This window comes from Cynocephalus volans, chromosome 10, assembly GCF_027409185.1.
Source record: "Cynocephalus volans isolate mCynVol1 chromosome 10, mCynVol1.pri, whole genome shotgun sequence".
NCBI classification, from domain to species: Eukaryota; Metazoa; Chordata; class Mammalia; order Dermoptera; family Cynocephalidae; genus Cynocephalus; species Cynocephalus volans.
This window is the reverse complement of record NC_084469.1, coordinates 119,600,508-119,624,845: the sequence shown is the minus strand read 5'-3', so window position 1 is coordinate 119,624,845 and position 24,338 is coordinate 119,600,508. Positions and strand designations below refer to the sequence as shown.

Sequence of the window (24,338 nt, the reverse complement as noted above, 5' to 3'; positions counted from 1 at the left end):
CACAGTTCTCCATCCACGACATGTTAAGGCTGCACACTCCTCAGAAACTCCTGGGGGGGGAGAAGGGATTTCTGCCTTTATTTGGGCTCTAATCATTTCAAGGAGGGGCAATCTCTGGCATTGGCCAGCTGGCAGGGAAAGGGTCTCTGCTTGTCAACTTTAAAATCACTTGTGGGTGTGGTATGTGGTGAGGTCCAGGCCCATTCAAGGTCCAGAGCAAAGGTTCTGGAGTTTTTCTAGTAAAGGACCTTAACTTGTCAATGACAGAACCACACCCCCAAGGCACACTTGAGGCAGGGTATGCCTCCCCGGGCACATAAACATTTTTGCATAATCCATGGTAGTCAGTAAACTGTTTCATAAGGGAAAAACTCAAATTTCAGACAACCTCCCAGGGACTTAACTATACAATGTCACCCTTGTATTTGGTTAGTTTTATGGGCCTGGAGTGTTGACCATGTAATAATTTTCTGGATAAAAATCAGAACAGCTCCAGGGCAAACCCAGAATTTATAGGATCTGTGGTGGCTTGGCAGAGACCTGGGACTCTCAGGCATGAACCCTCACTTCACTTGCAACGAACACCCTCTAAGTGATCCTAGGCATCTCGGGATGCCGTAAAGCATGGAGATCCCCTTTGGTGTTCTGGAATTTAGGGGCTTCCCCTATTCTGAGTGCAGTGCTTGCAAATATATCATGTGCCCCACTTCGTGGATGAGCTAACTGAAGCTTAGAGTCTCAAGGAGTTTTCCTCACTAGACCAAAATAAAGAGTAGATATAAGAGGAAGCAGTCCTTTAGTATTTTCCCCTGCAGATTCAATCCAAACAATACATTGAACTGTATCATCAAGTATGACCATGTGTTCCAGAGCCCACACGCCACTCTTTGGAGTGTTCTTGTGGCAAAGAAGGTAAGAAGGTGTAGTTGTGGTCCCTAGTGGACCACTGGGTAATCTGATCTCCAGCTTTCCAAGGGGAGTGTATTTGACTCTTCCAAAGAGGCGAAGTGTCCTTCATCTGCATGTTGAAAGGCAACCAGACCCCTCTGTAATGTTTATTCCCAAGGAAATGACTCGACTGTCCAGAAATCTAATAGCAAAGATAATGATGGTTACCTTGAATAAGGCTCGGTTGAAGCAGTTCTCCTAGAATCATAAAACCCTAGAGGTGGAAGGTTGCTAGAGATCGGTTCTTCCAGCCTGCATTCCACCTTGAGGACAATGAGGCCCAGAGAGGGGCATGGCAGCCCAAGGCCACACAGCTTTCCTGTCACCCTCTTCCAGGAGACTAGGGGCATCTGGGCATCTTCCTCAATTGGAAAGCAAGACAACCTCTAAGTCTTCTTTTTATAAAGCCTAATTTTCCAGCCAAGTACTCTGTGTGCATGCGTATGTATGCATGTGTTTGTGTGTTTCTCTGAACTTTTCTCCATGGATTCTGCTGCCCTCCTCACATAAAGGAATAATGACGAGGACCCTAGATCAGCCCCCTTCGATGGTGGGGGAGGAAGGAGCAGGCCGCTCTGGAAACTCCCTCCTGGGAGCTGGCAGGATGGCGTGGTAGGAACACATTCTATTCTGAGCTTTTGTGACAGACCTGCAAAGGAGGTCTCCTCTGCTTCTGTTTTATAGATTAAGATCCTAAATTGGGGGTGCTTTTTTTTTTTTTTTTTAATGGCTTCCACTGATGGGGGGACAGAATGATGAGTTTGGAGACCAAGTTTCCCTCCATTATCTTGCTGGTCAGCCACACCATTTTTCCAGAAAGAGAGAGAGTTGGGGCAAGACCATGCTATGACTCGCCCTCCTGACTGTGGAGAACGCAGGGCCTGGGTTAGAGGTGCAGTTACTGGAGCTTCGAGCCTGGCAGTCCCCCGCGCCTCCAGTCCCTAACAGCGAACGTGGCAATGGACACAGGCAGCCACATGTGAAGGGTTCTTTTCTCTCTCTCCTGCATCGTCTGTCTCTTCCCTGACAGTCCCCAAGGCGCCAGCCACCACTGAGTAGTGTTCTTGGTTCCTGCCTTTCCACCTCTTAGCCGAGCCCTCTGCCACCTGCTCTGTTGACGCAAGACATTGGGGAAGCTGAAAAGACGTCAGTCTTCAATTATGTTACTCAGCTGGAACAGGCAGGGGTCCCTTTGTCCTTGGTCAGTGCCCCTTAATTAAGCCTCAGCCACAGATGTGGTGGATGGAGAGGAGCCAGCTCTGCTCCAGGGGGGAATGTTCTTCACGGCGGGGGGATACATTCTGCCTACACCGGCCTGTCCCGACTGCCTCCCCTGCCTTCCCTCCTTCAGATGATGGGCACACACGCTGGCCCCACACACGCCTGCTGTCCCAGGCCGCGTCACTGCACATGCATGCCCCTTCCACACGCCCTTCTCTCACACACACTCCTTCCACACTCACTTCACACACATGTCCTTCCAAACTCACCTCACATGCACATGTCCTTCCACACTCACCCCTCACACACGCCTCCTTCCACACTCACCTCACACGCACACCTCCTTCCACACTTGCCTCACACGCACACCTCCTTCCACACACACGTCACACACACCTCCTTCCACACACACCTCACATGCACACGTCCTTCCACACTCACCCCCTCACACATGCCTCCTTCCACACGCACACCTCCTTCCACATGCACCTCACATGCACACCTTCCACATGCACCTCACATGCACACACCTCCTTCCACACTTGCCTCATACACACACCTCCTTCCACATGCACCCCTCCTTCCACATGCACCTCACACACACACCTCCTTCCACACTCGCCTCACACGCACACCTCCTTCCACACTCGCCTCACATGCCTCCTTCCACACTCACCTCATGCACGCTTCCTTCCACACTCTACGTCCCTCTTGCATACATCCTTGTCCTCTTTGTTTTCTCCGTTTTGCCCCTCTGTCTCCTCTGTCTTTTTGTATTCCATACGCTTTTGCTTTCATGTGGTAGCTTTTTCTGCAGCCTAAAACACACAGTCATCAGATGCTCCTTCCATTCAGTTCTGGGGCTTGGGACAGCTGGGGTCAGCCTAGCACAGGGGAAGCCCCTGAGGAGCCTGCACCTGGGCACCGTCCCCACCCTGGGCCACGTCTGGCTCGTGATCCACCTGCCCACCTGTCATTCCTTCACTCAGGAGGAAGAGCAGACAGTGAGCTGTGTTCATCCAGCACTACATTTGATTCATCCACACCCCCACAAAGCCAAACCTCCCCCCTCAAATTGATGAGCCTCACTGGGGCACCTTCTGACTTTGCTATGCTGAGTGGCCTCAGCTAATAGCTCACTGACAGCGGGGGGCCCAGAAACTCTCAGTTGGCTGCATAAGAAGAGTTTCTAGCTTCCTCGGGGTTGTTGGAGGCCACCTGGACATCTGCAGGCTCTCTCGTATCGTGCAGAAGGGAAGCCTGAGCTTGACTGTTTGCTGAGCACATCTGTGTGGTACACTGACCTCCACCCCACTGAAAGGGCAAGTGGGGGCCATGCTAGTGGGCTGCCATTGGGCCTCCTGTGCCAGGACGCTTCCTCATCTCCAGGAGCAGCCCTCAAAGTGTGTAAGCAAGGGTGCAGTGGGACCGGTTCCTTGAAGTGAAAAATGCACGCACTCCTAGCTGGTTGGCGTCTCCCATTGCCTTCCACACCGACAGATCTGGGCAGGGCTGGGTCTATGACCCTTCCAGTCTCCTGTCCCTGACACCTGTCCTCTGCTGTCTCTGCAGGACTTTGGGAAGTGCCCGCGACTGAGGCTGTTTACTCAGGAGTACATCCTTGCCTTGAACGAGCTCAATGCGGGGATGGAAGTGGTGAAGAAGTTCATTCAGAGGTAGGTCTTCAGCCTGGGACCCTTCCACCGACCCCAGCCCACACACTCCGTGATGCCCTGGTGGAGCTGCTGGTGGTGTTCAGAGGTGTCTCATCTTCTACAAGTGTTTGGACTGAATCCTCCCAACCATGTGTGGTCTGAGCCACTTACCTGCTGTGTGACACTGAGCCAGCCACTGTACCTCTCTCATCCTGTTTCTTAGATGTCCCTGTGGGGCTGTTGTGCATTTAATGAGATTATATATGTGGAGGTCTTTAGCACACTGCATGGTGCTTAGTAGGAACTCAGGAAATGATAATGGTCCTAAATGATAGTATTTCCACGGGCCCACAACCCTGAGGGTGCAGGTGCTGGGTGTTTAGGAAAGAGTCCCCCTGGTGGTCCCAGAGAATCATCACCAGGGACTTGAAACTTGGCCAAGAGGAAGCCAAATGTCGTCCTCACCTAATTTTAGTGTTTGAGGTTTATTTATTTATTTATTTTTTGCTTTTACTTTATTTTTTAATTTTCTCTCTGTGCTTCAGTTTCCTCATCTGTAACATGAGAACCAAGAGTCCCCACTTCTTCCAGTTGGTGTGATCGTTCGGCAAGCTGATGCACGTCACACGCTAGGGAAACACTGAAGTGTGAGGGTTAGCTATCAGGATTGTCATTCTTCCTATTCTTTAAGAAGATCAAAACATCTTGTTTAAACCTGTTTCAGAGCTACATATTTCCTAAACAGATTGCCCTCCTGAAACTCCCAAGCCTTCCTAAACCCAAACAGTGTGCCCTTCTGCCAGAGCTCTGGTGACTTCGGGGTCCCTTTAAAGCACCCAGTTATGGTTTGTGAGGTCTTGTCAGGTTAGGACTCTCTTAGTGACAGCAGCCACACAATTTTCCAGGAATGTTACCGGCATTATCCCTGGGCCCACGATCAGCCCATTTTACAGATGAAAAAAACTGAGACGCAGAGATAGCCATGACAAATAATAATACCTGGCATTTAGTGACTGTGTCCCGGACCACGTGCTAAGCTAAGATGACCATAATAATTATTGTTCCAAAGCAGGACACTTTTGAGAGTAAAATGAGGTGTTATGAATAATTTTTATCCTGGAACCACAAGGTATAAACATGATTATTCCAGGATAGATGGCCACTGTATGCTGAGTCTTTCCATGAATTAGAAAATGTGTTCCTCACTGTAGCCCATTGAGGAGGGGGCTGCTGTCCTTGTTTTACAGCTAAGGAGACTGAAGGTGGAGGGTTTGAGTAGCTTGCCAGGGCCACCTAGCTGGATGTGAACCATGGCCTGGGGCTTTGCTCTCTGCTGCCTGCCTGTGGCACAGCTGAGACCAAAATCCCAGTATCATCAACAGCACAGCAAATGCTGCTAAAGCCCACCTGAGCTGTGCTGGCAGAAAGGGCAGCCTCGTGCCTGAGCAGCACCCCAGCATCCCACTCCTCCCTCCCCCGTGCGTGGGCCCCTCTCTTGCAGCCTTCTCACCCTGCCTCTCCTCTTTTCCAGCATGCATGGCCCCACGGGGCATTGCCCCCACCCTCGGGTCCTGCCCAACCTGGTGGCCGTGTGTCTGGCTGCCATCTACTCCTGCTACGAAGAGTTCATCAACAGGTCAGTTGCTATTACCACTGCTGGAAGGGTCTAGGTGGGGGCACACCATCACCCCCGTCATGGGGATAGTCACCAGGGATGGTGACTGGTCCACACCAGACCGGGCTGGGTAGGTGGAGTGGCTTTTGCTGGGCATGCCTCCTGGTGTGTTTGCCAGATCCTCTGGGCCCACTGATTTGAGGGCTGTAGACCTAAGCATGTTGCTGAAAAAGTGAACACTGGGAACCCACAGCAGCAACTGCCAGGCTGTTACAGTGATTTACCTTTGTATGTTATATGCTAAAGATTTCTCACCACCTGGCACATGTGACACATTGGTGTGTGTATTTGTGAGTGTGCATGGGTATGCAAATGCATGTGTACACGTGTGAGCGTGTGTACATATGCACATGAGTGTGAGAATGTGCATGGGTGTGAGTGTGTGTGCATGTGTGAGTGTGAATGTGTGCTCTTGTTGGGGCACAAGAGCTGGCAGTAAGTTACCCCCTTTAGTCTTGTCTTTGAGAACCTAGGCTTTTGCCCAGGGCTTTCACGTATTTCTTGCATGCCTGCCATGTGCCAGGCACAGCTTTAGGTACTGGAGAGTAAGTGAGGTCACAGTTTCCCAGCCCACTTGGGGCTTATACTGTACTGGGGGAGATACCACACAAGCCAACGTGCAAGATCGTGTCAGATGTGAGAGATGCAGTGAATGCCGTGCAAACGACAGCACAGAGCAGCAAGTGACCAGAGTACGGTGTGGCAGGCCAACTGCCTTGGTTTGGATCCTCCAAAAGCAAACTCTGAGGCCAAGATTTGGGTGGGAGCAGCTTACTGGGGAGGTGGTCCCAGAAATCATTGAGGAGATAGGGAAGGGAGGACAGCCAGTGAAGTGTGACAAGCAGGTGACGCTATCCCCCAGGAGACTGTGTGGAACATGCTCAGAATTGTTCCCCTGAAAGTGGTGACACTGGGTTGTCACTTGCCAGCTCCCGTTGCTCACTGGTTGAGGACCCCTCCTGGATACAGAGTGATGTGAGTGCCATTACTTTGCACACTGCTTTCTGCAGTGACCTCACTGGAAGATATGTGACATGCAGGACATGGTGGTGTCTGCTGCTACCTCCCAGTTGTTCAGGTGGTCCACTGCACAACTCCAAGGGGACCAAAATGTGTCCAGGCACTGCCAGAATGGGGGTACAGCAGGAGCGTATTTCAATCTTTTTTCAAAGAAAAGGTAGTGGGACATTCTGAGTCACTGAAAACCTGAAACACCACACTCTGAGTTCTTGGGAGGGGATAAGAAAGGGACTTTTGTAAATAAGTGGGTATTTTCTTGTGGCAGCCATGAGAAGAGAGGGTTACTATTTTTGATGCCCTCAGCCCTAGGTCCTGATATTCAAAAGGGACCATGTGCAATCTTGTATCATTTCCCTGTTCAGAAAGAGGGGATTGGACCTCAGGGGCCAGAACGTGAAGATGGTCATGCCAGTTATTCCTAAGTGCCTGTTCTAGGGCCTACAGCATGTTAAAGCAGAAAACGAGAAAAAAGAATGTCAGAAGGTGGTGCGTGGCCTGTACAAGCACTGGCAGCTTCCCTATGTGCGTTGATGGTCATTGGCCTCAAACACGCCAGCTTTAGAGCCAACCTGCATGCATTTCAAACTCAGGCCACCTCAAGAAGCAGGAAGAGCATCAGGAGTGTCACATGCAGAGACACACACACACTGTGGCTGCTTTTCCTCCGGAAGCCTCTGACTCATCTCAGCCTGCCTAGGCCCACTCTGTGGACACCTGAGCTGGGACTAGGGTGGGGGTAGGGGACAGAAGCAGGAAACACACACCCCAGGGTTCTCCCTGTGCATGTCCAAAGCCCACGGTTGCCCTGGAGTGGGGTTTCCCTAACTCAGGAGCAGGAAGCAGAAGGACAAGGAGAGTGGACATCTCTCTCCCAGTTCCCACCCCAGGAGAAGCACACACACTGTGGCACAGATAGGGGATTAGCATGCTAGCCTTTGTGCCTGCTCTCATTCACTCAGCACTCCTTTACTGAGGACCCATTATGTGCCAGGTGCCGAAGATATAAAAGTGAAGTGGCCGGAGCAGCCCCTGCCCTCACCGTGCATATGGCTTAGCAGTGGGTGGAGGGCAGCAAGGCAATTTCTTCCGGTGCAGTTTGATCAGGGATATGGTAGAAAGAGCCAAAGGCGTAATCATGTGGTCTGGAGCAGAGTCTCAACCCTGGCTGCATATTAGAATCTCCTGGGAAGATCTTTAAAACTCAAAATGGGTTATAGGCCTTATAACCCAGCAATTCTGCTCCTACATATCTTTTGGTATATTCACCAAAGGACGTGTACAAGAATGTCTATAGCACCATTATTTGTAATAGCCGCAAACAAAAAACTTACCTCAAATGTCCTACAGCAGTAGGATGGATGAATAAAATACACAAAAAATACTGTATAGCAAATGTAACACAGAGAGAAAGAGGCCAACCCAGAAGATAACGGACTGTGTGGTTCTGTTTACATGAAGCTCAAGACTAGGCAAAACTAGTCTGTGGTGACAGAGGCCAGAACACTGGCTACCTGTGGGGTGGGGGTGTTGGGAGGGATGGAGAATCGCTTCTGGGTTCCCAGAAATGTGTCACGTCTTGATCTAGGTCAGTGGTTCTCAACCGGAGGCAGTTTTTTCTCCCAGGGGATATTTGGCAATGTCTGAAGACATTTTTGGTTGCCACAGTTTGGGTGGGAGGAGGGGTGCTACTGGCATCGAGTGGGTGGTAGTCAGGGATGTGCCTTCCCATGCACAGGACAGCCCCCAGAACAAAGAATTATCTGGCCCCAAATGTCAGTAGAGCCAAGTTCAGGAGCCCTGATCTGGGTTATGTGTAAAACCTCACCTAGCTCTACACCTAAGAGTCATGGGATTTGCTGTACTGTATTTGTTATACCCGGGTGTGCTGGAGCTGGCTTACCCGCGCCATTTGGAAGAACGTCTCTTTCCAGTTCCACAGCCAGTGACATCACATTGGTAGCTCAAAGTTGGTCACTTTGAAGTGGGAGTATTTATACCAAGGAAATTGGCAAACATTACAAACCAGGGCTTCTTTTTTCTGGAGAGTTGGTTGTTAGACATTTACCAGTGTAGCACTGGCTATATTTGAGTAAAAAAAAGAAGAAAAAGAAAAGGATGTCCAGTCGCCGCTTGCTACCGTTCTGATTTAATTGGGATGGCCTGGCCTCATTTTTTGCTCATTTGTTTTAACTCCCCAGGCAAGTCTAATGCACAGCCAGGTAAGAGCCCTGCTCTGGGGGGAGGGGAAGGAAGCATTCTTCAGGGAGGTGATAAGTCGAGGCCTCCTGGCTCTTGCCGAGGCAAGATCTTGGCAGGAAGAGGGTGACGGAGACAGAGAACAGCACCTGCAAAGGCCTGGCAGAGACAGGTGAAGTTCCCCTCGGTCACAACATTTTTCTATCTATGGTCCTCGAACACCTGCATCAGAGTCACCTGGACTGCTTCTTTCAAATGCAGGGTCCTGGACACAGCATTTCCAGGTTGGGGCCCAGGCATCTGCATTCTTAACGAACTCCACAGGTGCTTCTGCTCCACAGCAAAGGTGGAGGCCCCTGCGGGGGAAGAGCTGGAGGAAGTCAAGTGTGAGTGGAGCACAGAGAAGCAAAGATGGAATTGGAGAGGCTGGCACTACCGAGCTTTGCAAACCTCCCTGTGCCCAGGACTCTCCTGGATCATGTTAGGATGCGCATTTAGATTCAGCGGGTCTGGGGCCAGCCTGAGCCTTTGTACCTCTAACAAGCTCCCAGTCGGGTGCCGCGGGCTGAGGACCACACTTTGAGTAGTGGGGCTGTGCTTGTGTTTTTAGTGGTGGGATTTTGATTCTGAGAGCATGGGAGAGTCGACAGTGGGTTTTAAGTACAGAGGGATGTGATGAGATTCCAGTGCCAGATTCCCCTCTGGCTGCTGCCATATGGAGGACAGGCTAGAGGGGAAAGCATGACTGTAGGGACTGTCAGATGACCACTGTAGCAAGGTGGAGGGTGGGGCATGGCGAGGGCCGGGTGGGTCCTGCTGCCTCCTGCCAGGCTGGCTGACTCCAGGCTCAGCCCAGTCAAGCCCTCTTGGAGCCCACAGGAGTCTAGGTTCCAGCTCATGCAGTTAGTTCCTCAGGATATCACCCTGAGAAGCACGGTGCTGCCAAGACATTTCCAGGCTTGGGTCCATCACGCCCCATTGGTCAGTCTCTTTAAGATAAAACCTATGATGTCCTCCAGGCTGTCCACGGTGCTCTCGGTGTGTACATGATGTACTCACATGCAAAGGAACAGACAACTTGACCCAGGTTAGCGTGGCTCTCTGGAAAATCACCGGTCTGAGCCAGACAGCCTTGAAAGTCCACTCCTAAATCCCAGCAAAGGCAAACACGGGAAATGGAGTGTGGAACATTTGGGGAGCAAATTAGATCTGAACCGAAGGAGATGTTTAGGCCGCCCCTCCCCCCACGGACCACACACAATTTTCCATCAACCATTGAATTCTCGGACTTTAGTTAATGGATTGTTTTTTTCCCTCAGCAAAGTTTAAAGTATATTTATTAAACACCCTTGGTGGGCTCAGCTCAGGCCTGGTTCGTGGCACATGCTAGGTAAATTTAGACCCTCCCTGCACATTGGGTCCCAGCTCTGCACAAGGCCCTTGGAGCTGCTACACAGAACGCCAGCAGCATGGCCCGGTCCTCACTCCAAGTGCATCCATGTCTCTCTGGAGGCACAGGGCACACACATGTGGCACATTTAGGGGAGGGGGCCTGGAGGAGCAGCTATTTTTAATCATGCCACTATGCTTGGATCATTTAGAGCAGTGGATCTCAGCCTTGACCACACACATGGAGAGCCTTGAAAATGACTCATGTCCAGACCCCACTCCAGAGATTCCAATCTACTTGGGCTTCAAGATGTTTAGAAGTGCCCCCCCAGGAAGTCCTGGTATCCAGGCAGGAATGGAAGGCTCTGGTTTAGAAGGAGTTCAGGGGCAGGAAGGGTGTGAGCAGCAGAAGAGAAAAATCAAGGGAGACTTCATGGAGGAGGGTACCTGCACAGGCTCTTAGGGGATCTTGGAAGCTGCCCTAGTGGGGGTGACCATGGGCTTTGTAGTCAGAGAGCTGGTTTCAAATCCCATCTCCCTCAACTCATAAGCCTTATAATCAAGGGTAGGTCACTTAACCTCTGGAAATGTCTTTCTTCACCTGTAGAACGGAGGTGGTAAGGCTCACTATTCAGCGATGTCTGTGAGCATCTGTGTGATAGTACTTAGCACTGTGATAGGAGGACCACAGAAAGGAAGCCCATTGCGGGTAGCACTGTCCCTCAGGATGCAGCTGCCGGGAACCAGGTATCCTTGGCAGCCCTCAATGAGAAGAGGAGGGACCTCAACCGGGTCGAGGCTCAGACAAGTCCTGCCATAAAGAGGCCTATTTCATTGTGTTTGGCCACGTATTTCCTAAACAAATGTCACATTCATGATGCCACCAAGCTCTTTTCTCAGTTAACACCTGCACAAGCATCGTTCCTCCAGGCAGCAGGAGAAGCTGTGACTGGGGGGTTGCCAAAAAGGGATGGGAGGTGCTGCCCAAGGCTGTGGACAGGACAGCCCTGCAGACTCCAGGTCCCAGACCAGAATTCTGGGGTTTGGGATCCCATTGCTGTGGGTTCTCAGGTGGAGGGCAGATGCTGACTTTCTCTCTTGGCTGATAGAACTGGGCCCTGGAGGACATTGTGGCATCAGGGTGGGAGGGGCGCACTTAGACCACAGGAAGCAGCTAGAGGTGAAATCGCGTAGTAGGTCTCATAGGTGTGTCAGGAAGGTGGCCAGGGAAAGCATCTTGGTGGAGGTGAGCACCAAGAGCCCTATGGCTGTTGCGGGGAGATTAACATGCACTTGTTAGTTCACCAGATGTTTATTAAGCACCTCCTATGTGCCAGGGCTGCTGCATGGGCTATAGAGACAGGCAGCCTGGGTTTGGATGCCATCTCCACCTCTTCCTGTCTGCAAGACTTACGCAGGCTGCTTACCCAGGCTGAGCCTCAGTTTTCTCATTTGTAGAACAGGGGTGATGATTTTCTCCTAGCCCAGTCATGGGGATTCAGGGAGGCAGTTAGCATAGTGGGCCTGCTATGTTGTGAATGCTCTTTAAATTTGTAGCTTGCAGCTTTGATGACTTCTCTGATTGCTTTGGGCCAGCCCAAGAGAGCTGGGGTGTGTGCCAGGTGCCTGTACTCACACCCTTCTCCCTCCTCTTCCCCTAGCCGCGACAACTCCCCAAGTCTGAAGGAGATCCGGAACGGCTGCCAGCAGCCATGCGACCGGAAGCCCACCTTACCTCTGCGCCTTCTGCACCCCAGCCCGGACCTAGTGTCTCAGGAAGCCACGCTGTCCGAGGCGCGGCTCAAGTCGGTGGTCGTGGCCTCTAGTGAGATCCATGTGGAGGTGGAACGCACCAGCACTGCCAAGCCGGCGCTGACGGCTAGCGCGGGCAACGACAGCGAGCCCAACCTCATCGACTGCCTCATGGTCAGCCCCGCCTGCAGCACCATGAGCATCGAGCTGGGCCCCCAGGCCGACCGCACTCTCGGCTGCTACGTGGAGATCCTCAAGCTGCTGTGAGTGTCCCCTCTGCATGCCTACCGCCCACGGGGAGTGTGTTTGGGGGGTGGGCGTGGCTGTACATCTCTGTGCCCCTGGGCCTGGGTGTCTGTGTGGTTGCGTGTGCACATTTGTGTTGTGTGTGGTTGTGTGCGCATGTAGGTGTCTTCTGTAAGGGGAGTATTTTTTGGAAAACGGCCTTACTATACCATGCCAAGGTCTGTCCCATCCTCTGCTTTGTGCAGGCTGGGCTGGGGGAAGAAGGTCTCGAGAAGGAGGCGGGAGATGAGGCCCAGGTCTGCTCTGGGCAGTGCCCCTCCCCGAGTCTCAGTTGTGTGGCTTTGGAATGTGTGCATGCTGCGAGGGAGGTTAATCCTTGACCAGACGCAATCAGTGGTGGTTGCTGGACTTTTTGGAATGGATTGGGGGTATGCCTGTGTTTTCATGTCTAACTGATGCTCAGAAACCTGTCCAAAGCCAGGGGCACCAAGGACTCTGCATCTGAGGGGGGCTGCTTGGAAGCCTGGCACCAGGGTTATTGTCAGTGTGGGCTGGGGTTTCTCAAGTGAGTCCCTGTGTCCTTGTCATGCGGCTGTGTAGCGCTTGTTCATCCTCAGTCATGATCATGTTGCTGCCTGGAGTATGCTCAGGGTTTAGAGAGGTGGGGGTCAGGTCCTGGTGGCCTGGGGAGCTGGCAATGGGTTGGGGGTGCCTCAGGATGCAAGCAGCAAGGCCTGTCTGGGAAGGTGAACACACGTGTGCACATGCATGCATACACACACACACACTGTGTTATGCAGCAGCTTTAGTGATTTGAAGGAAAACATGGAGGTAGCACCCCAAATGGCTCCCTCTGTCCTCGCATTGGCCCCAGCGAGGAAAGGTTGGGTCTCCCCTGGGGGTCAGTACCAGCCTTGCCCCGTGGTCCCTGCAGCAGAGGCCGGGTGAGCGCATAACCACATACAGCAACCCCCAGCCAAGGAAATTCCAAATACTGCTCAGAGGCACGTCTCAGCCCTCTGAGTTTATTGAAGGTGGGGAAGAGGTGCTCCTCTGTCCCAGCAGTGGTGGACAGCCCTCCCAGGGACTTATCAGCCCAGGGCCTGCACCTCCCTAGGTTCTTAGAGAGGGGCTCCTTGTTCTGGGTGACGCAGGGTCCCACCAGGCAAGAGATGGGCCCTGCTCTCCGCTTTGGCCTCTGCTCTCCACTTTAGCCCCTGACTTGGGCCATTTTCCACACGTACTATGAACTCCCAGGCCTTCTGCCATCTTGGTCCTAACTCTTATTTCTCATTAAGTGCTAAGGGTTTGAGTTTCATCACGCAGTTGACACACATTTTTTTTCCTTTTCATAAACATGCTCATGAATGAGGGCTCTGTTCTTCCTGATCTGCTTCCAGCTCTCCCGCCTGCCCGCATCACCCAGCTGCCAGGGCGTGGGTGGGGGTCAGGGACCAGGGCCCAGGACAGTCGGGCGAGCCAGGGGTGTTCCTGACAGGGCTGACGGGGCAGTGATCAGTGGTCTCCTGCTCCTAGCAGCAGCTCACACCCAGCCGCAATGTTTCTACAAAGTAGGATTCATACTTCTTTTACCTTGGTGAGCTCCGAACATAATTTAGGCCTGGTAACTTTATTTTCTTAACAGCTCTCCTTCTCTAGCCCAGCTGGCTGCTTGAGTCATGGCTCATTGCAGGGCCTCAGACATGTTGGATACAAACAAGCCCAGCAGCTCAGAGGGCTCCAAAGTCTGATACATTGGAAAAAGCACAGCTTCAGAGTCAGACTGTGCTGGGTTCGAGTCTCACATATGCCACATGTTAGCTTGTGACCCTGGGTGAGTTACTTGTTCTCTCTAAGCCTCAGCTCCCAAACTTGGGGTGTTGGCATGAAGATGGGGGGATGCTCTGAAACTCTGCACAGAGCAGACACCACCACGAGGTAAACACTTGGCCAATGGGAATCACTACGATTTATGACACAATGGTGTTTCATCTATTTTAAGATACTGGTGAGAGTAAGACGCATCCTTGATTTAATAACAGCCCTTTGAGAGAAAAAAAAAAAAAAAAACAATATGGCATTCGGTGTGCACTTGGATAGCAAGAGGCTTGCATCTGAGTGTTGAGGAAGTGTAACTGTGTGACTTATCTGCTGTGTAACTGTGGGTGGGGTTTTCAGCTCCTCAGTTCCCTTGGTAAACTGTGTGCCTTCTGGAGAGCTGTTTTGAGAATCCAGGGATGTAGAAGATGTCCAGTGCTGGTCCAGCTTTTGGTTCTTGATAAAAGCGAACTGTTACGACCACTGTTGAAATGCTACCCAAATAAGAGTTATATGTAAAGAAAAAAGAAGCAGATGATTTGATGTGGAATTGAGGGGTCTTAGAGGGCATCGTGGGGGTCTAAGGAAGCCATGCTTACAGCCTTTGCCCAGCGTGACCAACCCCATCCAGGGAGAGGGCACCGCTGGTCCCAGGGAGTATGGGTCAGTGCAGCCCCCTCCCATAGCCGGGGGTGGGGGTGACGTGTCCAGAAGGCACAGGTCCTGATGAGTCACCGTGTGTTCCATAGGAAGGTTCCTTGCATTGCTGGAATTCCACACCTTTGAAAAGTAACCCAAGCTGCAAAAATTCCCTAGAGACCCTGTGAAAAGGAAGCACAGGTCAAGGTTGTTGCTCAGAGAAATCACCCCATGAGGCCCAGGCTAGGTAGTACGATGGACAGAACATGGACTCGGGAGCCAGACAGAGCAGGTCGGGTCTGTAGGAGTTTGGGGTCCAGCTCCTTTCCTGCTGGGCACCTGCGTGCTGTTCATGCACTCACTCAGCCACCTACTTATCCTTTCGTCAGATGTTTATTGCTCACCTACGCAGGACCAGGGTATGCACTAAGTGCCAGGTGTCCCAACTGACCCTTGCTCTTGGTCCCTTGGAATCTGAGTACTGTCAAGTGCTAAAAGCAGTGGCTTTCAGTGCTCGGTGGGGTTGTGTAAAGCTTAGATGGGGCAGAGGTGCGGGAGCATGTGGGCCACAACCAATGGGACGTACTTCTGTCCATGAAGAGAAGAGAGCCGCTGTGACAGAAGGACGGATGGGCAAGGAGGGGTGGGCCGACCACTCTCATCTGATGGGCCCTCTTCTATCTGGCTGTTACTCTCTTCAAACGTTGGCTTTTAGAAGCTGCCTGATGGGCTGCAGCTCAGGGCCTTCTGGAAGATCCCAATGATTTGGGGTTCTGATGGCTGGGGACATTGCTGGAATATTTAGGGTAGCAGCTGGGGGAGGGGGGACATCATGTATTGTCTAGGACAGTTCTTCTCTGTGAAGAACTGCCCCACCCAGATCCACAGCTCTGCTGAGAAGAAACACCAGGACTTCGGTGCAGGAAAGGGGAATTTTTTTAGGGGTTTGGAACCATGTCATACAAGGAATGGCTGAAATAGCCTGAACAGGCTGAGATGGAGAAGGAGTTTGGGAGTGATACTGGGTCCAGGAGGAAGTCCGTGAACATTGCCAGAGTGTCTGGTGAGGGGCTGGGGTAGGATTGACTAGACCCCATTCAACAGTCTCTGTTCCTCACCTGGGCTGGTGGCCCCCAGAACCCCCACTGCCAGCCAGACTTCAAAGTCAGCTCGCCTTCCTCTGCCACCTCCACTGTGGGACACAAGGTTGGGAGCTAAGGTGCCTGGGTGGGAGTGGGTAGAAGAACCCCTTCTCCTTGGTTGAACGCTCCTGCTTGGGAGGCACCCAACTCGATCCAGACTCCATCACCGCCATTTAGCTGTTTATATAAATCTGGACAAGTTCCTCCACTTCTCTGAGCCTCAGATTTCCCAGCTGTAAAGTAAGGAGAACGGTTTCTATTGGTCTGTTCTGGTTCTCTGGGCTGCTTTGAACATTCAATGAATTCGCGGGTGCCAAGCATTTGTCACGATACCTAGCACGCAGGGGGGAAGCACTAAGGACAGGTGTTCTTGCCTCAGCGTCTTCTCATGTGCATTCTGGCATGGATTCCAGATGATGTCTGCAGCGCAGGAGAAATACATATACGTATATGTATGTGTACGTGTGTAGGTATATCTAGGTAAAGTAGATGGATAGGTTGATAGATAAATAAATGAAATGCTAATTCCTGGGGCACAAAGTCACACTCCCTGCAGCATTTAAGGCCCGCAGATCTGCTCAGTAGCCCTGGAAGGTCCCCGATGGGATGATGAGGCAGGTAGAGACTTAAGAGATGACGGCTATTCATTTCTCACTCTGGTTCTAATCAGCTGGTTTGTCTTTTGATGGAGTAGATACATCTGAATATATGAGTGGCAGGAGCAAAGCAGACTGAAATGTGTTTCAAACACAGGTCTTCTTGCACTCATGCCCTTCTGAGCATCAAGGCTGCAGTGTCCTTTCCGTGAATCAAGAGAAAGTGCTGTGGCTGGAAGGAAACATCTTGTCCACAGGACAGCTCAGAGCTCTGGATAACGCCTGCCGAGTTGAGTTAAAATCCCATCTGAGTGGCATGAGGTGGAAGACCTAGGCTTCATGCTCACAAAGGCTCCTTCAAGTCCAGATCTCCCCTGGTTAGCTCTGTGACCTTTGGCAGGTGTCTTAACCTCTCTGGGCCTGTTACTCATCTGTGAAATGGAGGTTCTAAAGCCAGCCTGGCCTCGTTAATGTGAGGATTAGATGTTTGGTCCTTGACACCCGAGGCTGTTGGAGGCCATTCTTCTTTCCTCACTGAACCAGGAAAGGGCTGGCTCTCTTTCCTCCTTCCTGGGGAGGGATTCAGGCCTCTCATGCCCGGCCTACTGCTTTCCTCCCATCCCAGGCCAAAGGGGAGAGGGGCCCGCTGGCCAGATGCAGCCCCTCCTAGGACAGCCAGCCTGCCCAGAGCCAAGGCAGTGCTGTGTGGTGCTGTCTCCAAATGCCCAGGCCAGGAACTTTCTGGCCCCTGTGCCCAGGCCGGTTGGAGAGAGGCCCACCCACGGGAGGATCCCTTGTCCCGTTCCCCAGGGGCCTGGCCAGGCTCCCCTGCCCCAGCCCCAGCCTCTGGCTGGCAGACTGGAGTGGGGCCAGTAGCCAACCGCAGACTTCCAGGCTGGGCTGTGCTGGGGTGAGAAAGGAAGTCCATTTGCCCTCTTCCTCTTTCTGTGCCCCCACACCCCTCTTGGTCCTGTGGGAGCCACCATGATGGAGCTGCCAGGAAGCCAAGGCCCAGGCTGCGGGTACGTGGGAGGAAGAGGGCTTCTGCCTAGTCCCCTGCCCAAGACAGGCCTCAGCCTCACTGGTTTCAGCACTTGGGGCATGCAGGCCACAGTCCCCGATCCACAGAACAGACGTGGCAACAGCCCCTTCCGTCCAGGAGGGAACCGTGGAGCCCCAGCTCCATGTCTACTGAGTCTCACTCTGATTTAAAATCTCAGAGTTCTGTACTTAATGACGTTTCCACATAGAGCTTATTTTTTAAAGAGAGAGAGAGAGAAAGAAAAAAGACCTTAAGAACTGTCCCCTTTGATACAGGGCGACAGTCCCCTCTGCAGGCATGCACTGGGCTGCCCCCCCCCCCCCCCCCTGTGAGATGCTGTGACGTGAGTGGTCAGATCACAGGCACTGGGCCAGGCTCAAGTCCCAGCCCTTACAAGCCGTGTGGCCTGAGGCTGGGGTTCACTGTACCTGCCTCTCAGTTTTCCTGTCTGAATCGGGGGTAGCAGGAGCACCCACCTGACCAAGTGGCTGGGAGGACATGGGCTGGCACATAAGAAGTCCTGGGAAGAGCATGTAGCATGTGACAGGCTGTGTACAGGGCTTGCTGTTACCATGCTTAGATTTTCTAGAACCTTATGAGTCAGTGACAGGTGGGGGACAGGAGGAGGAAGATTTTTTGGAGGGAAGACAAGCTAGCTGCAAAGATAGATGACCCCCCCCCCCCACCCTACAAGAACGGAGCATGTGGGTGTGGGGTGTGTGTCCAACAGGCCTGTGGGCTCCAAGACCCCCAGGAGGCACAGTGCCTGGGCCTGCGAGCCCTGGGCACTGCGGTCCAGCAGGCCTGGCTGAGTGCAGCTGCTGTCCTAGCAGCCATAATCCAGATGGTTCCCTCACCTGCATCCTCCCCCTCATTGTATGATTGTCTCGGGGATTAAGTGAGCCAATCCATGCCCAGGGCACAGCATAGTAAGTACTTAGTAAATATCAGCTAGCATCACTGTTAACACTTATCTCAGACCACCAGGCTCTTCTGGCCATTCTTTTCCATGCATCAGGCCTCTGAGTCTTTCCTCAGAACCTTCCAGGATGTGATCTGGGCTCTGAAGGCTGCTACTTAATCATGAGTTTATTTGGAGGAAGGTGGGGCAGGAAAGCCCTTACCCAGGGGTTATCTAAATTGTGCGAGGTCAACAGGAGCAAGCACTTGTCCTTGGGCATGAAAAAAATCTTACTGCTTCTGTATGAGGCACAGACAGACATGCAGCACACAAACAGATGTACAATGTACAGGTGGTATTAAAATTGTGTGGACTCGCCAGCTGCTGGGGGGAGAAAAACACTATTATCATAAAATTGTATAGGGGTGGGAGGACAATTAGGAAAAAGTGTTTAGAAAGCTCCTAGGGTGGAGGGGTGGGAGGTGGTGGTGAAAAGAAGGTTGAGAAACACCAAATTTTAAACGTAAAGGAGTCTTGGGGTCATAGGACCAAGAATTAGGCTTGGGGTCCCAGGGCCATCCCTCTGCCCCGCCCAGGTCTGAGTGCCCTCAAGCTCATCAACATCCCCTTCCACTCCCAGTGGCCCACAGACCTGGGCTGTGGATGGCCCCATCCAGTGTGTGCCGGCCTTCGGTTCAGCAGTCCTGTCCCGAGTACCAAGCATCTGCCAGGTCCAGTGCCCATGCAGGGGATGCAGGGATGGGACTTGGCCCCTCCCTGGGCTGGCACAAGGCAAGGTGTGTGAGCACAGGAGCACCAGGGACAATTCTGCAGCTTGGTGGGGACCGCCCCAGCAGCCACCCCTCACTCCGGGACCTCGGATGTGCCAGGCTTGGCTTAGGACAGCTGGGGAGGACTGACTACCTCTGGGTTTGCTCTTCAGCCAAGTACCAAAGCCAGAGAAATCAAGGAACTCAGGTGGGGGAATTGGTTCTAAACTGTCAGTAATAGGGAGAGAGCAGGGTCACGGCCTTTGGAACATCTGAGGTCAAATCCTGACCATGAGCCAGTGACTTGTAAAAAACGAGACACTCCTCTGAGCCTTAGTTTTCCTCATCTGTAGAATGGGAGCTGTGTGTGAATACTTTGCCACATGATGTAGGCCCCTCTGTCCTCAAACTGAGAGGCTGGCCTGCCCCGTGCATTCCCTGGACCCTCCTGGCCTCTTGGGAGAAGAGTTGGCAGAAGCATTTGCTTCTTGAAGCAGCTGAATTGACAGGGTGGAAAGCAGCCCTGTGGGGCCCCACAGCAGCCTCCTGAAGCTGTCGTCCTCCCCTCCCATGATCTCTTGGTGGCACTGCTCTGTGGTCACCCTCGGTGAGTTGCTTAACAGCTCCTCAGCTGTAGTTTGACTCATGCGGGGTGGTGGGCAGATCCCATGAGCTAGTGCAGGGAAGAGTGTGGTGCAGGCCCTGGCACACAGTGGGTGCTCAGTGATTGCAGCTGGCGCTGTCATCACCGTGAGTGCCATTTCCACTGTCAGATAGTTGTCTGTCCAGGGTCGGGTGACATGACGCTCCGTGCCTGGTGACCCTGTGGTGTGGTAGAGCCTGAAACACCTGGTTCTGGGTCCCACCTTGCCTCATCCCAGCTGTGTGGGTGACTCCGAATGAGCCCTCCATCATGGGGGGCGTAAATGAAGTAGAATAAACAGTGTCCAGCAGTGGTTCTTTCTGCTCTCACTCTAATTGAGGTTTAGTCTCCATTGCTTACCCACGTGGGGATCCGATTTTGCTAAGACCATCTGCAGAAGCGAAGCCCGGAGTTGCGTGCTCATCAGCAGAGCTGTGCTAGCTGGAGCAGTTTGCTTACCCTCTCTGGGCTCCAGATTTCCTCACCTGTTAAACGGGGCTAATCAAACTGACTCCTCGGTGCTCTTGTGAGGGGCCCGCGAACCTAGGTCAAGCTGTCAGCCTAATGCAGTGCGTGTAGGAAGCGCCGACGAGATCGTCACTGCTGCTGTTCATTATTATGTTCGTCATCGTCTCATTATTGCTATCATTAGCATCAACTGTCAAAAAAAAAAAGAAAAGCAGTTGTCTGGAAGCAGGAATAGAAGTATGCAGTAAATCAGTAGGGTTGACCCAAACTACAGATAAACAGCAGGTAATTTTTATTTTGGGTGAGTCAGTCTATAGATTTTCCACTCAGTTCTCCTCAATCAAAGGCGAGGGCGGCTTTGCAGTCCCACTTCAGGCCCCTGTGTTGGTGTGTTGGGGCTGCCACAACATACCGCAGGCTTCATGATGTAACCAACAGCAGTGCTGGTTCTGTTCTGGAGGGCAAAACTCTGAGATGAAGATACGGGCAGGGTTGGTTTCTCCTGAGGCCTCACTCCTTGGCTTGCAGGCGGCGCCTTTTCTCATGTCCACACGTGGTCTCTTCTCTCTGTGCAAGTGCCTGGTGTACCTCTGTGTGTCCACATTTCCTCTTCTTAAAGGGCCCTCAGTCCCATTGGATTAGGGCCCCCAATGGCATGGTTTTAACTTCATCACCTATTTGAAGACTGTATCTCCAAATACAGTCACATGCTGAGGTACGAGGGACTAGAACTTCAGCATATAAAGGGTGGGCAAGGGGGACACAATTCAGCCCATGACACCCCCCGATGGTTCAGAGGAGAGAATGAACAATGACAGTGTAGCATTGGCTCAGGCGAGGGGGACGTGACAACCTAGGGAACTAGACAGCTGACCCCTGGGGCTGGTGCCACAAGGGAGTCTCGGGACAGGTTCTGTTGAAGTGACCTCGTGACCATGCTGTGAACACCAAGACACGTGTCGTCAGCTTCCCAGGAATTGAAACAGGAGGAGCAGAGCTGGAGCCACGTGACTCTGCCAGCCTCTCGTCCCATCTTCCAGCCCATCCCGACCAAACCTAACTGTCACTCTCTCTCATTCTAGGTCTGACTATGATGACTGGAGACCCTCTCTGGCCAGCTTGCTTCAACCCATTCCATTCCCCAAAGAGTAAGTACTGCGCACGTCTCTGCAACCCTCTGACCTCTGAGGCCTTAGCAGGGGACCAGTCATTTCATGGGACACATCAAGTCACAGTGGGAAGACCATGGAGATGTCGGTCCTGGCTCGGCCACAGTCTCAGCTGGGGGACCCCTCTGGAGGGACACCTCCCCCCCCAGCCCTGAAAAATAGGGAAATCGTAGGAGCCACCTCATCTCATTGTTATGGGATTTGCCGAGCTAAGAATACAAACAGCCCTCCCGCAGTGACTTGTGTGCAGTAAATTTGCCATTTTTACCACACATCAGCCGGGAGCAGTAACGTCTGTCCCTGCCCTCTCTGCGGGGATGCCACAGCCCGAAGATCATGCGTGTAGAAGCCTTGCCGGCCGTGCGCTGGCCACTGGGAGCTGTCTTACCATGCTGTCACTGTCATTAGCTCGTGCTGCACAGTGACTCTCTCCCACCAGCCCTGATCCCGATGTTGAATTTATCTCAGGCAAACAGGGAGAACACTGGTGGATATTGGCTTGAGGAGAAAGCTTTGTCTACATAACCAGGCCCTAAAATGCCTCCAGGTCTCTGTTTTGATAGATTTGAAGAAGCCAGGCCTCAGAAGGCGGCCCGAAGCTCTCTCCGGAGCCGATTAACTTGCCCATGTTTATGAAATGTGGCTCTCCAAGGGGGACATTACACTCAGTAATTGCCTCATTTGCTGGCCTGGCTGGTCCCCTGGGGCTTCCAGGACTCAAGACAGGAGAAATCTGACTCCTGAGAGCTGAGTTGGTCTCTTTGGTCTCGGAAGAGCGGTGGCATCATTGGCTGCAGGCACTGTCCCCGCAGGCTGGGGACGCACTTGATGGTACCCATGATGCAACTCGCTGGGACAAATGGTCCCTGATTGGCGCGCTGATGTGCGCCAGTGACAATTGTGGAACAATTAACGAGCACACCTGGGTCCCAGGAGCCCACGTGCTTCTGCATGCGCTCATGCACCCAGTCAGCTGCGTGCTGCAGGTGTGGTCCCCGGGGTGGCTGGGGCACAGGGGCACTCGGTCAAGTGACATGGCCTCTCCAAGAAGTCTTTGTCTTGGAGCTTTGGGTAGGGACAAAGTGTTGCCATTTCATTCTCAACTCCTCTTCATTCTTTGAATCAGCCGTAGAGTCTAAACATCCCCAGAAGGAAGTCTCTGGAACGTGGTGCTATTTCAGTGCCCCGCTCACTGCTGTTTTTTCCTTTGTTTTTATTACAGAGCTCTCGCACACGAGAAGTTCACCAAGTGAGTATTTGGACAGCGCCCTGGTTACCTTCTCCTGGGGCAAATGTCCTCTGTTCTGAGGTCAGCCCTCCTTCTGGCCCATTCTTTGTGTCACGTGTTCTGGGAGACACCACCAGCTTCTCCTCTCCCGTGACACGTGTCCAAGCCCGTCCAGGCGTGCCCCAATCCATCAGCTCACCCGGTCCCCGGCCCTGCTCCTCCCACCCACTCCCCAGCCACGCACCTTCCCCTGGGCCTACGAGTGATTCCGCCCCTGCCTGTCTCTTCCAGGGAACTGAAGTATGTGATCCAGAGGTTCGCCGAAGACCCACGACAAGAGGTGAGGCCTGCCTTCCTGCCTCACAGGCCCACTGCCGGGGGGACAGCAGGACTCTGAGGGCTCGCTGGGGCTCTGTTGGGGGCCTCTTTGCCACCAGGGGCATCCAGCACAGCTTACAGAGGCTCCTTGCCTTGTGCGTAAACACAGCCCCGCCCTGGCGTCGGAGCCCGGCCCATGATGTCAGCGTTTTACTGTAAACTCGGGCTGACCAGAGGCGGTTTTCCACTGGCTGGCGGTTTCTCCACTCAGTGGAGGCCTTGATTTAGGTGTGGGCTGGAGTGGGGGCTCCCAACCAGCTCCGAGACAGCGTTTTGATCTTGTCTGGGCCTGCTGTTCTGTGAATCAGTGAGCTGAAAAGGAATCTGAGCTGGGTTTTTATTTCCTGGGCATGGGGGCCAAGGGCCTCCCTCAGGAGCCACTCTGTCCCTCAGAAAAGCTGGGCTTCCAGGGAGGGCAGACTTTCACCCCAGAGCCTGTGTGCATGAGCAAGGACATCGACCCGGAGCCTTCCTCCTCCCCCTGCACCTGTATACCAGTAACAGCAGCATCACACGTCCCTCCCTAAGCACCTACCCTGTCTGTCAGGCACTTGCATTTTCTCTCTTAATCCTCCCGACAGTCCTATGAGTAGGTTCTGTTATCATCCCCATGTTACATCAGAATCACTCTCTTTCAGAGTTGACAAAATTGATGTTAAGTTCCATCCCCAGTGTTGCACAACTGGTACGTGGCCAAGCAGGATTCGAGCCCAGGAAACCTAGCTCCAGAGCCTGTGCTAATAACCAGCTCTCAGCCCACCTCTCTGTGGACATGGATTCTGGGATGGGGAAAGACCTGAACATGTGCTCCCAGCAGAGCGGGGAGAAGGATGGGCAGAGGAGGGAGTGAATTCCTCTCAATGGAGGCATCCAGGGAGGCTTCCTGGAGGAGGTGACACTGAATTGGTTGGACTTAGCTAAATGGACTGAAGCTGGGGGGAGAAACTTGACCTGGGTCTGGAAAGCTGATACTGGGCAGGAGGATGGAGCGTGGGGCTTGAAGGGATTTGGGAACACACAGACACCAAAACCTTGCCATGTCTAACCATTGCAGGTCTCCGTGATTCATAACCTACAGTTTGCCAAGCTCTAAATCCAGAAGTTCTAGAGCAGTAGCTCTCAAACTTTTACCTGAGGAGCTTGTTCAGAAGGCAGACTCCCTACTGCACCCCTCATGGTTCCAGTTCACTGGGTCTGGGATGGGCCAAGAATTGCATTTTGAACAAGCATTCCAAGTGTTTCTGATGTGATTGTCTCCAGGCCACCCTGTAAAACCTAGTTGTAGAAGGATCTGAAAGGATCTAGCTCTAAAACACCATTATTCTAAATGCCAATTCCAAAAATGATGCTCAGGCACACTGGGAAAGAGTGGAAACATCCAATAGGAGCTTTCAAGTGTTCGGGGACCCACGATTGTCTCCATATTCCTTAAACCTAAGTCG

At 52.6% G+C, this 24,338-nt stretch overlaps 1 protein-coding gene across 1 annotated transcript in view; it reads left to right on the top strand.

The window, feature by feature from the left end:
- The window catches only part of CMIP (c-Maf inducing protein), a 232,823-nt gene that overhangs the window by 195,257 nt on the left and 13,228 nt on the right, over positions 1–24,338 (top strand). Inside the window, exons 8-13 of the mRNA XM_063110618.1 lie at positions 3,742–3,845; positions 5,356–5,460; positions 11,766–12,119; positions 21,204–21,269; positions 22,513–22,539; positions 22,810–22,858. Of these exons, the coding sequence (XP_062966688.1) occupies positions 3,742–3,845; positions 5,356–5,460; positions 11,766–12,119; positions 21,204–21,269; positions 22,513–22,539; positions 22,810–22,858 (705 nt within the window). The remainder of the gene's footprint in view (positions 1–3,741; positions 3,846–5,355; positions 5,461–11,765; positions 12,120–21,203; positions 21,270–22,512; positions 22,540–22,809; positions 22,859–24,338) is intronic.